Below are 15,880 nucleotides of genomic sequence, written 5' to 3' on the forward strand. Positions count from 1 at the left end.
AATTTGGTGTGTATTCTGCAGAAGCCAACACTTCCTGGAAGAAAATTATTACTGTACTTAAGTGTCAGGAGTTGCAAGAAAACATTCAAGAGCTGAATTAAGTAGGGGTTGGGTTGTTGTGAAAACACATTAGTTCTGGTTAATTCTTACTGTACAACTGAGCTGACATGGAAAATACAGCCTGTTTTTTAGGGCTTAATAGACAAAAAGCAGAATATTGTTTTTCCATAAAGCAGTTCAAATTAACATGAAGAAGATATAATTTCTGCATGTTCTAGGCTGCTATGGAGTCACATAAAGTTCCCTTATTCTTTTTCTACCTTAACTGACACATTAACAAGAATACAATTCAGTCAGAATTACAGATCAACTAGAAATTCATATAGCTGACCTGAGTTGTTTCCAGAAAATAGTTTTCTCCCTATAATATGTATTTTAAATAATATTTATAATCCTATTAGAAAAAGAAAACATTTTCTTTCTCTTATTACGTGCATACGTGTACATTAAGCAATCCCAGCTGTGCTGTTGTAGATGTGTAACTCACCTGGCAGGTAGTTTATTTTAGGTATGACACAAGATCTCAGCTAGTCCAGTAACATACCCAGGATACTTCATTTTTTCATACCCAAGGTGTCTGATGTTTGCTAAAGCTATATTAGAAAAATATCCTATGTAAGCAATAGAGCAAAGTCACTATATTCCCATCCTGTCTTTTCTACTGTAATTCAGTGCTCTCTTTGGTAATTGTGTTCACTTACTTTATTATCCTACCTTTGGTCACCAGATCATTATTTCTTGAACTCAGGCTGCATTTGTGCTTCTCAACTTCATGCCAGAAGCTCCTCAAGTCCCATCACTCATCTTTACACCCAGAGAAGGCAGCACTGCCTCTGAATTGAATATCCTGTCTTTTCCTTGCTCATACCCTCATGGGGAGACAGGTTCTGATGCAGTTTCATACTGCAGCAGATGAAAGAACTCAATCACCTGGCAAAAATAATGGTGATTGCACATAATACAGGTAAAATCCTCAAGTTTTAGATAGGCTTTTATACTCTAGGAATGAACAAGTCCACTTCCCAGAACTAATCACAAATTATTTTAAGCCTTAGCAAAGAGGTTAATATATACCAGGTTAATGTGAAACAATCAAGAGAATACATTTCTTTTCAGATCTTCTTGGATTTTTTCTTTATCTAGTCCACTTAAAAAAATATTATGGAAATACCCGGAATGTGTTCTACATGGTGGCAGAACTAGGCAAAGGCACACCACCACCTGCTGGACAAAACTGGAACCCTGTCTCACACAGCCCTGTGGTGACCAGCACCTGCAGAGAAGACAGACCTGTGTAAAAGGTTATTTGCACATTCTACTGCCACTGCCCTGGGGAGCTGCCCAGAGGTGTTGCTCCATCAGAGGAGACAAGCTGTGAGGGACAGAGACAGGAGAGGCATCTTACACTGCACACAAAGCTGGCAGTCTGCAGCACAGCAATCCCTGCACAGTGAGCAGTGGCCTTGCCTCTGATCAGGGAAATGGGGTGCAATGAGACCTAACTGCTCCACACATGGAACAGACTCAAGTATACTTTAGTCACTTTATTTGGATCTATATACACGACATTTTGATTCTCCAAGTAGTCAAGGCAAATATTCTCAAATAGTTTAGTACATCAATTTTATAAAATACAGCTGAACCAAGTTAGAATAGAAATGCATACATTATAGTACATTAAGTGCTTTGAAGAATGACTAGTCTGGCCACCAGCTAGTGAGCAATCCATTTGGTTTTGGTCATTCTCACAGAGGAGACTCCACAGGTACCTCCCCTAAGCCCACTAGAACTGCTCTACCAGCAAGAGTCCCTCATGTGCTTTTTGGGGACAGAATGCATCCCTGGGCTGCTAGAAGGCATTCTGCTGTCCACATGCTGACTCAGTCATTGCTTCTGACTTGAACAAGATTTAGACATTTGTCCCAAGGCCTCAGATCAAAACAACAGAAGAGTCCGTGTAGCTCTGAAGAAATTCAGTCTTCATATTTGCAGCTGGGATTTACTTACACTTATGCTAAACCTGTGTTATAAACAAAGAAGTAAGTTCTGACCAAAGGGTTCATCCTTAGGAATTCTACAGGGACACAGACTGAACACAGCCTCCCAAGCAGCTCTCAAAGATTTGTTCTGCACTAAGTATTGCTCTCCTTCTGAGAAAATTAAGCTTGGTAGTAATTGAAATGTCAGGACAACTATCATACTGAAAATGGAACATTTGAGGAGACCTATTCAGCTGCTGGGATTTGGACTAGAAATGCTTACAGCTTTGTATCACAGGACATCCAAGATGACCCAACTCCAGCTGATACTGCAGCTACTGTGATACTCATGACCAGTAGTTTACTCTGTACTCCAGTCTAATCAGTCTATCAGCCATATCCTGGCCAAAAATTAACTGATGATACCAGCTCAAGATCATTCCTACAAATCCCCCCAACTGCTGTAACTTCAGCCCAAGAAGTTGGGCCATGACCATTCACATGTGTCTGGCTCTGCTCACAGGCTGCAGAACAGTGGAAGATTCTCTCTGTCCCTTCTGCAGTGCTGAGAGCCTCGTGCTGTCACACTCAGGAGTACCAGCTACTGTCAGATGAAGCTGCTTACAGCCATCTGCTCAGGACTCTGGCACACAAGCAGCACAGAGCAGCCACACATCCCAGGATAAGGGTGAGGGTTACTGGTGACAGACTGGGCTAGCACACCACATCAGCCTAGTGCAGTGCCATGCCCACACTTGTGCTCCATCCACCAATCCACATACTGACAAAGGTGGAAGACAACATAACTAGCTGGTGTTGAGTCACCTTAGCTGGCCAGGACAGTCAAGTTTTGCCTGTAAACTTTAAGAAAGGAAGGAGGAGAACACATGTAAACTTCAACTGAGACTGGAACATAGGCTGCATGGCAGGTTCTTTCACACTGATGAACCAAGACAGTAGGTAGAGGCCACAGAAGTGGGAGCAGCACTGAGCTGATGGACTGGTTGACCTCATTAGACAAGGCCACACACAGTCAGGTAAACTGGGAGAACATTTCAACAAAAGAGGCAAGATGCACCCCAGAGGTGATCAGCTGTACCTGATGCACTGTGTTGGACTGAAGCAAGGAGTACTGTGTCCTCTTTCCACAGCACACACCACTGCAGCCTTCAACACTGCACCCCCAGAAACGATTCTCACATTGTACTGAGGAAATCAGTACACTTTCTTTTCTGCTGCTTCAAGGCCAGCATCTTTGCTCATCCTCTAGTACAGTGTTGCAATAGGGTGGGGAAGGCTCCTTCCAACACCAATGACTGTTGCCTCCTGGCAGCTCAGACAAGAGCTGCACTGGTTGGTTTTGGAGCAAATAGCACAATTCTCACTCCTGGCCTTTTCCTTTCTCAGTGCTGCCTACTGCTGGTCACTCCTAAACAGCCACCACCAACTGCTGCAGAAAGAAATACTGAAGACAGGAGAACTGAACAAAATGCACGTTTCAATCCATAGTTACAGTGATGAGGGCATTATGAGGCAACTGGTTAGTATGAGCAAGTGATCACTAAGAGCTATCCTGTCCCAGATTCCATGTTCATTTGATATTTTTCCATCAGAGACTGGAAGTCAAAGGACAGTATTCTTGCCTTTCAAACGCATTAAAACTCCTCTTATTTACTGGCCTGTATTATAATGAAATGAAAAAGTAAACTCACCACCTACAAAAATGAGCAAAGTTTTTTTAAATGGAAAGAAATGCTTATTGTATTAATATAGAGACTCACAGATCTCTGTACATCTTATGCATCATACAAGATACCTGTTAGTTCAGGTTTTCCTTTTTACAGAAAACAACAACTACATTCATCTCCGTGACCAAAAAAAATCATGTCATGAATGCAGGAGAAACATTCTCTTGGCAAAATTTCACCATGAGGTAATTGCATTGCTTGAAAGTAAAGGGAAACTGAAATGGATTTGAAGTGATCTGCCAGGAATGATAGTTGCATTAAGAAGAAAGTTGCAGTATGCACTTTGTCTAGCAACTTAATACCTTTACTAAGGAAAGGGTTAATGTGCTTCATAACTATAATCAATCAAGTCTTGTTAAATTAAAGGGTATGTTAGTTACCTGTTTCCAGGAATTTGAGCAACATTCAGATCAAAGTACTGTTCAGGAGGGAAGGGATATGCTTTGAGTTTTGCAGTATACTGATGACTGACAACCCATTTTTATGGGATTCAGCTACAATGTGATAATGACAGATGAACCAGAGCTGTACTACAGCAACATAACTTAAAAGATGGAGTCCTAGGGCATTATAGATGTGGAGCTGCCTTAAAAAAAATACTGTTTACAGAACCCAGTAAGAATTAAAACTATGGAGCATAAACAGCACAAGTTATTAATGGATCCTAAAGAGGTCAATTACAGACCTCTGCAACAATAGCAGAACTCATGAATTAACTTCATTCTTCTCTCCCCCATCCACATTTGGGGAGTTTATTTCACATTTTCAGTACCAAGTATCCACTACAGAAACATGAGCTGCACGTATTCAACACCATTTTGGCAGTGCAAGACTTGCAGAGATCATGTCCTTCTTCACCAACAGGATCTGGATAGAATCTCAGTCCAGTACTTAGAAGGAGTTAGCATCACCTTCCTTACTGACAGCAGGGATGTCACTTATCAGTGCTGTTCAGTGGTACCTTACAGGTTAGATCCTTACTGAGGCAGGTTTGCTTATTATCCTCCAAGAGGGGATTAAAGTGCAAGCAGATTTCACACTCTGCGACATGACACACGTGGTCAGTGTAGACATGGAGCTGCAATCCTCTTGCTGCTGGACAGACCACTGGAAGAGAGTGGCCTAGAATGTCATTGTCCTCTTGTGCTTTCCCAATATGGGCTTTAGCTCAGCAATTCAGGCCCAGTCCTGTCCAATGGTCTGGCACCATCAGGAAATACTTGTCCATAGCTTCACAAAACCTGGTCCGGTACAGTTCTGGAGAGACCACAGTGGGCATCTTACCTAATGTGAAGAGTCAAGAGCAGTTAGAAATGGGCTGAAGATACTGCAGAACAGACAGATGCCACATGAGATTACACCAGCAGACACCATTAACTCAAAGGCCACAAGATAGAACCTTATCAAGTTCAACAACAAACAAGCATAAGGTTTTGCACCTGGGAAAACACAATGCAGGAGCACAGCACAGGCTGGGATCTCCCTGGGGAGCAGCTCTGTGAAAGGGACCTGAGGATCCTGGTGGACAAGCAGCTCAGTGGCAGTGAACAGTGCTGCTGCTGCTGTGGCAAAGAAAGCCAGCAGGAATGACACTGGGCTGCATCAACAAGGACATCACCAGCAGAGAGACTGAAGGACAGAAGTCATTATTCCACCAGTATCTCAGCATTATCTTCCACCTGCCGGAAGGTGCTACTCCCAGGCCCCACACCTGGAATACTGGACTCAGTGTTGGTCCCTGGCATATTAAAAAAAAAAAAAAAAAAAAAAAAAAGGGGGGGGGGGGGTGGTGGGGGGAAAGATGTGGACAGGCTGAAGAGGGTCCAGAGAAGGGTCACAGAGATGATCCAAGGACTGGGAAGCCTGCCATATGGGGAAATGCTGAGCAAACTGGGTTTGTTCAGCCTTGGAAAAAGGCTACTTAGAGGAGACCACATCACCACGTTCCAGTATTTATAGGGTGGCTAAAAAGAAGATGGAGACTCATTTTACAAGGAGCCACATGGAAAAGATGAGGGGTAATGGATTTATGTTATTCCTGGGCAGATTCCAGTTATACACAAGGGGAACATTTTTCTCAATGAGAACAACCAGCCACTGGAACAGTCTTGCCAGTGAAAGGATGGATTCCCCAACAGAGGGGGTTTAAGATTCTGTTGCACAGGGTGCTGAGCCATCTTGTCTAGACTGTGCTTTTGCCAAGAAAGGTTGGATCAGATAACACTTGAGGTCCCTTCCAACCTGGTATTCTATTATTCCTTCCTCTGTTCTCAACAACCTAATCTGTCACAAATTTGCATGGTGGGGAAGTTGTGACTTTATCAGCAGTGTTGCAGAAAGCTTCCATGTAACAACGAAACATGATCACAATCTTTGCTTTCAGTCTGGACTTACCTTGTCCTCCCAGGATGCCAGTTGACTTTACCACCATTTCAAGCTTTTTGTCCCAGGTAAAAGTACGAATATAGTCTGTTACAATAAAAAAAAAATCCACATACAAATATGTTTTATTTGTTTTAATCCAAGTAACACTGCTTAAAAATGTATCTATTTCCCCCCAAAAAGGGCAGGAAAGCAGCAGTGCTTTATAGTCAGAGCTTCAGTGTTTTCCCTACCAGTTGCCTCATTTTCTCTAGTATTGATTATGTTTGGGTAGGGTGAATACAGTCTTTCAAAAGTCCAGCAAGATCACAATCAACTCTTCCTGTGTCCACAAGAACAGGCTGCCCAAGCACATCTGTCTTTATCCATGTTAGAGTGTCAAGGGCTCATTTACAAGGGTCACTTCATTCACCCTCATTCCAGAAGCCCCACTAGAAGCACTGAGGATTGGACATCTCTCCATTTAAACCAGTATTTGTCATCACTGCAGCCACCTGCAGGTTTGATAGCAGAATGGAATGAATTGCCACATTATGATAGGGAGGACTGGAAGCATCACCAGTGACCCTGACTGGCAGAGGGGGCAGCAAGAAGACAACTTCTGAATTGTTTCCAAGCCCCTTCCAGAGAAGGCATGCTCAGTCAATACAAGCATGTGAACATCTGGGCCTGCAAAGCTAAAGCTGCAGTCAGATCAGTTTTCAGAGACCTCACTTACTTGTTTCCTGTATCACATAGGGATCTAAAATAGGTAGAGATACTGACCTCAGACTGAAACACAGATCAAGCTAAGATTTCTTAGTTCCAGTCCAACACAAATTTAGCTTGAGTACTTTATAAGTTCTCAGGGTATCATCTAAAGAACATTCTGATAGCCTGATACAGCAGACATGTCCTCTCTTCTTGATAATATTTGTGTTCACCAAGTTCTTTCACATATTTGTGTTAAACGCTAAAGGAACTGGTAGCTTTAAATATCATATAAAATATAAGACTTGACATAAGGCAACAAAAAGCCACACATACAGGAGAAGCACATGGTCAGTGTAGTCCCATCCTGTTTATTCCAATATTCAAGAGTCTACAAACCTAGAAAGTAATAACAACTTGCAACAAACAAGAGATTTCTTTGTAGCTGGGACTTTAATGCTCAACTAGAATGTTATTGAAATGGCTTTTGAGCTTTATCAGAATAAGTGTAATAGAGACCTCCTGTCCTGAGATCTCATCTGGAAGCATTTCTGAGCTGGGTTTCAAGACCATTTCCCTAAGTCAATTCCATATCCTGCAAAATTGCCTCATCTCTAAGTCTTTTATACTACAGAAGTTTGTCTGTCTAAACCATCTCTTTTTCTGTCTCTACTTTCCAGTCACAAGTCAGAGGATGCAGCAAGGTAATTACTGCATTGCCACCCACATTATGAAGGTCAGACTGTATGATTTTATGAGATCCCATCATGTTTAACTTCTTTCTTCCAACCCTACCAATACTGTTTGTCCTTAGAGCCCCTCCACACAAGATTGAAAAGCCTATGTAAACATGACTAAACTAAAGTTTACAGATTAAACACATAAAAGCATACAAATAACTCAAATGGAGTCAAAGTGTAGATTAAACTACCTTTGAGGCCTCCTGCATATACTCTAAGCAATGCAAATGCTAATCTGAGCCTATGAGAGACCTGGAGAGAAGACTTCCTGCCTCCACTTTGAATACCTGTAAGAGGTGAGGGTGGTATTCCACCAGGGAGAAGACAACATATCTCTCTGGTGGGAGCACTATGAACATCTAAACCAGAAGAAAACCATTTCATCATCTGAGAGCAAGAAAATACAAAAGCCAACGTACCGATGATCCCAACGACCAGCTCGTTGTTGGTATCATCACGCCCCACCAGCAGGGAATAGTCGATGATGAGATGGCTGGAGAGGAACTGGGAATCACTGTGGATGGAGGCTTTCAGCACAGCTTTGCAATGGGAACGGATGTACAAAGGATTGTCTCGAACCATCTTCAGAAGGTTTTCATCCAGCAGGACCACATCACAGGTTTCCTTGCCTGTCTCTGTTTTAACATTTCTATTCCGGAGAGAGCCCTTCAGGTCAAACACCTGCAAATGGAGAACAGCACTACTTTGTTTCATTTTCCTGGGTTAAAGACTTCAGTACCAAGCACTTGAGAAGGCAGCACAGCTGGGCAACTCTTTCTTCCTCTTTAGGAGGAAGACAATTAACAAAAAATATTTTGTAGAGAATAGCATGTAAGCCTGCGTGAAGCCCTGCCACCTCAATTCACAAGTTTTAGGTAAGTTGTTTCACTAATATTTAGTCTAAATTGAGAGGAAAAGGGTGCCTCTACTTTTTAAATTGTTTAGGTAAGCTCAGTTTTCCAGCCAGTTTCTACAGAATTAATTGCTGACAAAAGCAAAGCCACTGAAGAGGGAGGTGAGTGGTGTATGAAGCACCAGTTAACACCGGCAAGGCCAAAGACAGACTCATCATGAGGCTGCAAATTATCTCTGGAGTTCTCCAGTCCAAAGTCCTACTTCTCTCTGTTAGAGAAGGTTGTTCAAATTCTGTCCAGTCAAGATTTCACCAACTTGCATGGAATAGAGTCCATAGTCTGTTTGGTCTCTCTTTGTAGAGCCTGAGCCCTCCTCATGATTTAAACAACAGACAAGCAGAAAGAAAATCCACAACATCCTTTACATTCATCTAGAATTCCCTCCATCCACTTCCTCCCACAAACATTCCTTGTTTGAGACCAGGAATTGATAGGTAAAGCAGAAAGAACTGATACTATCTACGTTTAAAAGTGATGTTTGTTTGAACTTCCTTTTCAGCTTCAAATCTCTATTTAAAGAGAATTTCCCCCTAGTAATTTTAATATCTTCATTCCAGTGCCAGATAAAGATGACTTTTCCTTGACTAAGAGCAAGACTGTCCCACACCTGAAGTGGTTCCAAGAAAGAACAGTGGGTTGAAAAAATAATTAACTCCCCCTACTACAGGGTAACTCTCTCTGAGTGAGGCTCTCATTATAAACAAATTAGTCTGTAATCCCAGACAGCTCCTCTGAAAGTTTTGTAAAAAGATTTTACATTTTCATAACCAGGTTAGTAATGCTTTCTCTCAGACACCAGAGATACAGGGACAAACAAGACTTGTGAAGACTGAACCCTGCACAACAGCTATCTGAACTAGCCAATATAAGCATCAAGCTCCTGAGGATCACACAACAAGGAAGAGGCACAAACTGTCACCTTTGAGCAGTGAGAGAGGTCAACAGCACATGCAAAGTTAAAAGTCACCTAGATGGCTACAAATGACCCTGCTCTTTCTCCCAGTCACAACTGCACAGCAAGGAAAAGAACACTTTGCTCCTACCTGAGCCATTTTCCTGCCATAGAAAAGGTTTTCCATGACAAGCAGATCCAACTTCTTTTCAGTGTTGTTTTGAGAGTTCTTGTAACCAATTCGATACACCCCAAGGATTTTAGCCAGTGCTGTGGGCTTCTAATGAGAACAAGACATGGGTTAAGATCTGTGTAGAGACAATCAGCTATCCCATACCAGAAGCACGACTGTTCTGTCTGACTGTGTATTACAGCTCAGAAGTCCAAGCATAATTTCCACTTTACATCTCAAAAACCCATTATTAATGTAACTCACACCCTCCAAAATTTTCTTTTGTTTAAATGAAAAAGGTTAATAGAAACTTCTACTACTCTTTAAAATACAGAACACTGCCTAAAATAAAAAGCACTTTTTTTAATACCTTCTGTTGAACTGCATTAGTGATGTAAGTGAAGTAGTGTGGAGCAAAGTCAAGGAATGACTGGACTTCCAGACGAGGCATTTGCTTCAAGATGAATCTATCATCTGTTTTAACATCAGACAGAGGCAACAGGGTTACATACAATAAGTGATGTATATTTACAATTATTTTAGGACTGTCACATCACTGAAATGGTCCAAAACATTAAAGCAGTACAATTCTCTTAAATCCTTACCCTCAGAAGCTCATTTCTAGATTCTTTTTACTTCACATATTCTGAATTTCAGCCTCCCTGGATTTCTACCTTCCAGTAAAACATGGAGAAGAGACTGACTACACTAGATCTACTTCAGCTATACGGGCTTCCTACAGCCAACAGAAACAGCCTACAGACCAATCTATTCAATACTTGTTTTACATAGCAGCCTAGAAACGGCCAAAGTTCTAAAAAAAAAAAAATTAGATTAACACATGAGATTACAAGAAACACTGTGTCTTTAACAACAAGTTTTCCTTGAATTCTGCTCAAGTATTTGTTTTCTGAAGCCTGCCTGAGAGTACAACCCTTCTTCAACTGGCCTTCCTAGCTGCTACTGCTAAAAAACAGAACATTTTTTTTGTTTTCCTGCACATACAAAGAGACAAACAATTTGATATTGAAGACCCCAGAACAACCCAACTTATTTTCCCTTCTCAGTGACCACTTAACAATCAGCAACCGTCTGGACAGAGGTTATCAGGGATTAAATGACACACTAACCACCACCATACAGAAGTAATACCCCTAATTACAAGGAGGGAAGAAGCTGCTTTACCCTCAGTCACATAGAACGCAGCTCCAGATTTGCCACCTCGTGCCTGCCAGGGCATGGAGTGAGAGAGGGATCGGATGAAATCCTCTTCACTGCTCCCCAGGATCACTTCACGCATGCGGTGAAACTCCCCAGCGTAATAAATCCGGCAGTAGAACTTGGCATTCGCATCCGAGAACTCTGCAGAAAATGGTTTCCCTCAATAACAGCATGCAACATGCACTGACTGCCCGAGACAACACTGAGATTCTACTCGTGTCTAGAGGAGAATGATTGTGCTAAACATCTCTCTCATGCTTATTGTAATTCAGAAGTTTCAACCAATGGGATTTAAATGGAAAATTAACAGGAAAGCCAATTCCCTCTAGATAAGCTCATAATATATGTCATGGGGAAGTGTTCGGACAAAAGAACAATTAAAAAAAAGTTTATGGAGTAGTTTGGCAAAAGAGATTGGTTGCAGTAAGTAAAAATTGCACTGCTCTTTTCTTGATTTGCTTTTCCTTCATGATACCAAGAATACCAAGAAAATTATCAAGAAAAAACAACTATTAACTTCAAGACTTCTACTGCAGGTGCATGAAGAAATGAGTTTGCCAGCTAAGACTAAGCTGTTATTTACAACTACTCACGGAGTTCCACATGGGGATTCACCACCTGTTTCTTCTGTCCATCGCCTCCATCTCCATCATCTGTAGGCATAAAGGGCATTTGGTCAGGGCTGTTCACTATCATTACTGAGAAAGCCACATTAGGTACTACTTGTAAACTCACTTTACAAGAAAAATATTTGCTTTTTTTTTCCAAGACTACAGAGGGAACTATACACAGGGAATTAAAAATATAGCTATAATTGTATAATATAATACATATGCTATAAGGGCACTGCTGTTTATGGACACAAATCCAGCCTCTCTCTTCATTCATTTTCCATGAGATAAACAATGAGAACTAAACAGCAAGTGAGAAAGACAGGGCTGCTTAACTAGAGACAACTCAATCCAAAGGCATTCATGACCAGACTACTCCATGTCCCTATAGCTTGGATTTGAAAGATCCTGTTTGCCTTATCACAAAGAAGGGCAATGAACTTAGGAAAAAAAACATATTTGATGTTCAAATGATTCATTTTCAGCACATGCTGAGTAACCTTGGACTACTGAAAAAGTAAAAGCAGGAGTGCATCTGGTGCCTTACATGGATGAATGAGGTTTGGGAAAGTACCAACCCAAGAGAGAAGATGAACCCTTCAGTCATGTACCTTGTGCCTCTGCTCCTTGGTTTTCTGCTCCCTCTTTTCCCATCTGTCCAACCTGGTAGTAAGCACTGTCAGCACCACGTAAGGTCTCTTTCTTCTGCGAAGACAGGTCTGGGCTCTTCCCTCCCGTGCCACGGAAGAAAGACAACACACCAGATGGTTTCTTTGCTACAGTGAAAAGGAATAGAAAAGATGGTGTTGGCATTTCCACAGGCAGTTTAATAACAGCATGGCTCCTATGAACATTCCACATTCATTGTTCTATGTGAGGCAATGATGCCATTAAACTATAACTCATTTGCAACTTCAGGCAACTAAGGTCCATGAGGGTGGATGATTAGTGTTCTGAGTAGCACCCTAGGGTGCAGAGACATTTGAAAACACAGACCAAGAATAAGTGCCTTTAATACAGTAATAACTTCATGTCTCCATTTCAAGATATTTTAACAGTATCTCTTTAAAGAAGGCAATGCCAAAGAAGGGCATTACATCCCACTGAACAGGCTGGATTCAAGAACAATCCTAGGTTCACTACACAGTAACATTAAATCAGGGAATGACAGTTTGAGCTCATAATAGTTCTCATAAGAACTAATGATGTCATAAGAGCTTCATAAAACTAAAAAGCCCACACACTCCCATTCCTCTCATGTGTTACATTAAGTCAACACTAAGACTAGTCACAATTTCAACTCAGAATGCTGCTTTTTGTTCCCCACATGAACTAGAATCCAGGTTAAATGGACTCAAGTCTGAGCTGAGATTAGCACCACACCATGGATGATTTTGGCAAAATGGACTTACGCTGCTCTGGCTCTGCATTGCGAAGGGGACACGTGTTAGCCTCGGGCAGGCGGACAGGGCTGCTGCTCTTGGGTTTGCTGTCTGACATGCTGAAAGGAGAAAGAACAAAGAAGTGATGAACCAACAAATGCTGCCACCAAAGACACTACTGCTTTATGCCTAGACATTTCTTTCTCTCCCCTGCCCAAACACTAAAGGAAAAAGACACCATTTAAAGGTGTAACAGTGTGGGACTCTCCAAAGTTGTCGTCCTCCATCTTCCTAAAAAATATCTCTCAAGGTCCATAGCAAATTTCCATCCATGACCACAGCAAAGGTAAGCAGGCCCAGTATTCCTACTATGCACGCAGCCAAGAGATTAGGTGATGGAGCCAGGGTGGTCCATAATGTGAAATGGAAACTCACATACTGAAGTATGTGTTGGTTACATGGAATGAGTCAGATTCCATCAGAAAACAGACACCCTAAGAGGGGCATATTTTGAGGGTTTTTCCTCATCCTAGTTTTGGTTTATTCACTACCATCACTACGTCTTCACTCTATGTACTGTAGTTCCTGCATGTAACCTGTTTGGTTGTAGTCCTTCTTCAGAACTGCTCTTCAGAGATGCTTTGGACAACTCATCCAGGGCATTTCTGTACTCCTTGCAACTGATAGAGAAAGAAGAAAAGAAAGGGAAAGGGAAATACCCAAAATAATTAAGAGTTCTCTTGGAAACTCTGCAATACCAGCCCAAAGATTCAGTTCAGAGACAACCACAGGAAACAAAACACCACAGTAGAAAAACCTCTGCTTTATTTTTTCTTATTATTAGAACATTTTTTTCTTAGAACAGAAGCTGCTTTAAGCAATACTGCAGGAAAAATATCCCTTTATTTTTCGCCCTCCCACAGTTTAAGAATGCACTTCTTCAAAAATCTGCTGCCTTGTGACATGCAAACCCCAAGGTTTATTGAAGCAGCTGGTAAGAAGAGCTGAGCAGTAACAAGAGCTGCTATGACCAAAGGTAGGTAAGAAACAGACTGCAATATCAATACTAATAGCTGTTCTGCAGCTCAGTTGCACTTCCTTCAGCTGGAGAGGCTGAACAAACCTTAGTTGCACTTCTTTCTCTAGTGATAGATATCTCATCAAAAGAAGCACCACACAACTAAGACATTTTTACAAACTAGAGTTCCACTAAAAAAGTCCAAAATTCAGCTGAACTTTAATTATCTCAGCAGTAAGAGGAAAGAATCCCATGTCTGGCAAAACCACTATCATGGCTTACTATTGAAATTCTGTCATGCTTGTTCCCTATCATCAAAATTTAAATACTCCTCAAACACAAAAGCTGCAAAAGTACAAAGTATGTCAGATGAAAAGCCAAATCACACCAGTACCTGAGAGCAAAGGCTATGATGGAGCTTGGTTCTTTCTCACAGACTGCAATGGGTACACGTTCATGCTCATACATTAAGTAGTGCTTATCTGGGTCACTAAATGAAAACAACAGACTGTTAGTAGATCATAAAAATTTGTGTAAAGAATAGAAGTTTTGGTCAAAGCCCAGATATCATCACTGCACTCCCAGGCACAAGCTGCAAGTCTCAGCATAGAACCAAAGCTCCCCAGATCAGCTTCTCCCAGCCGAGACATTTATAACTATGTGGTTAATTCTAAATGGTAGAGTGTTAGGGAAACCAGCATTTCAAGCAAGCTGCTTGGATCAGAAGCCCAGCTTTAGGTTAGAATAAGAGTCTATTTCTGTTTAGCAGCCACTGTTTCTAATGGCACCAAAACCTGTCTGAGTTTGGTTTGACTACCCAGCAGCTTAGCCTGTAGACTGAACTTATGGGACAAATCTGGACTCTTTTCTAAACAGGCAGTTTATCACAAAATTCCCCAAAGCCTCCTGGATTCTTATCTGATTTTTTTTTCACTGATCTGGAGGGTCAGTCATTTAGCTTTTACCTCATCAGCCCAAGGCCTCTGCCTCTACACTGGGGGTGGGATTCCCAAATTAAACTCAGGCTGCCAAACGTTAGGCTCATGTCAAACAAGAAACACTACAAAGCACGCAGACCAAGTAACTGAAAGACTTTCCAGCCTGCCCATCTTCACATGAGAGGGACACTTGAGGGCACATGCAGTAGCCATTGAACCTGACCTACACCCAGACAATGCCAATTTGAGTCCAACCCTTGGAAGAGCTCTGGAAGCAAAAAAAAGATGCAGGCACGTAGCTTTAGTTAAGTCTTTGCTAAAGAAGGGCATTTCCACTCCCTCCCTGCAGCAATGAAGTTAGAAGGCACCTTTCTCCCCTCTTCCCCACCCCTTCCTCTCCCACAAGAGCTCTGAGGAGGCATGCCTGCTAGGAGAAGAAACTAATACTGGCTTTACACAAGGGCAGATCATTCATAAGAAAGGTAGTTAACCTAGAATCACCTAGAAAGAACACAGAAAACTTCCTACCTTGACAAAGTTCTCCTTCTTACTCAGGCAAACTCAAGTAATGCCTTAAATTATTAAACACTGAGCAAAGGAAGCATGCATGGCTCTGCCTGCAATCTGACAAGGTTGCTGATTTTGAACATTTTATATATATTATGCAGTACTTACAAGGGAAAGGGAATGGGGTTATAGCTGTTTCCAGGCAAAAAGTTAGCCAAAATAGCTTTCATAGTAGACTTCTCCTTCACTTGGCTGTCTGTAGATCCCAGTGAGTGCCCATCAAACACATCTGGAACAGACACATGTCAGGTCTGCATCACAATATCAAAGTTTAAGCTGTAAATTCAGAAGGATGACTACAGACCACAGAGTTAACAGTTGTCATTTCCTAAAAGGATTTTGTGGACTTGGCCCAGAAAAGCAAGAGAAAAAATATAGGATCACAACTGAACTATACCTTCTGAGCTGCTTGTCGTGTCCTGCTCAGAGAGTGTGTTGGCACCAGTCATATGCTCTGATGCAACCTCTGGAGAGGTGGGCAGCTGTAGATGGGTGGAGCCTGTGGAGCTCTGACTTGATAAAGTCGCCAGGAAACGATCCTCTGAGAGTACAAGGACAGTTAAGGA

General features: G+C 41.8%; 1 protein-coding gene across 6 annotated transcripts in view; it reads right to left on the reverse strand.

Moving 5' to 3' along the window:
- Positions 1 to 1,589: 1,589 nt before the first annotated feature.
- PIKFYVE (phosphoinositide kinase, FYVE-type zinc finger containing) overlaps positions 1,590 to 15,880 on the reverse strand; it is a 63,817-nt gene continuing 49,526 nt past the window's right edge. For all 6 annotated transcript variants that reach the window (XM_059853223.1, XM_059853221.1, XM_059853222.1 and 3 more), the window contains 13 exons: positions 15,712 to 15,855; positions 15,423 to 15,543; positions 14,204 to 14,299; positions 13,388 to 13,471; positions 12,822 to 12,910; positions 12,021 to 12,185; positions 11,392 to 11,451; positions 10,763 to 10,939; positions 9,948 to 10,051; positions 9,557 to 9,685; positions 8,019 to 8,280; positions 6,182 to 6,256; positions 1,590 to 5,071 (listed from right to left, as the gene is read on the reverse strand). In XM_059853223.1, the coding sequence (XP_059709206.1) occupies positions 4,956 to 5,071; positions 6,182 to 6,256; positions 8,019 to 8,280; positions 9,557 to 9,685; positions 9,948 to 10,051; positions 10,763 to 10,939; positions 11,392 to 11,451; positions 12,021 to 12,185; positions 12,822 to 12,910; positions 13,388 to 13,471; positions 14,204 to 14,299; positions 15,423 to 15,543; positions 15,712 to 15,855 (1,622 nt within the window). In that variant the 3' untranslated portion in view covers positions 1,590 to 4,955. The remainder of the gene's footprint in view (positions 5,072 to 6,181; positions 6,257 to 8,018; positions 8,281 to 9,556; positions 9,686 to 9,947; positions 10,052 to 10,762; positions 10,940 to 11,391; positions 11,452 to 12,020; positions 12,186 to 12,821; positions 12,911 to 13,387; positions 13,472 to 14,203; positions 14,300 to 15,422; positions 15,544 to 15,711; positions 15,856 to 15,880) is intronic.

Source organism: Haemorhous mexicanus, chromosome 8 (genome assembly GCF_027477595.1).
Source record: "Haemorhous mexicanus isolate bHaeMex1 chromosome 8, bHaeMex1.pri, whole genome shotgun sequence".
NCBI classification, from domain to species: Eukaryota; Metazoa; Chordata; class Aves; order Passeriformes; family Fringillidae; genus Haemorhous; species Haemorhous mexicanus.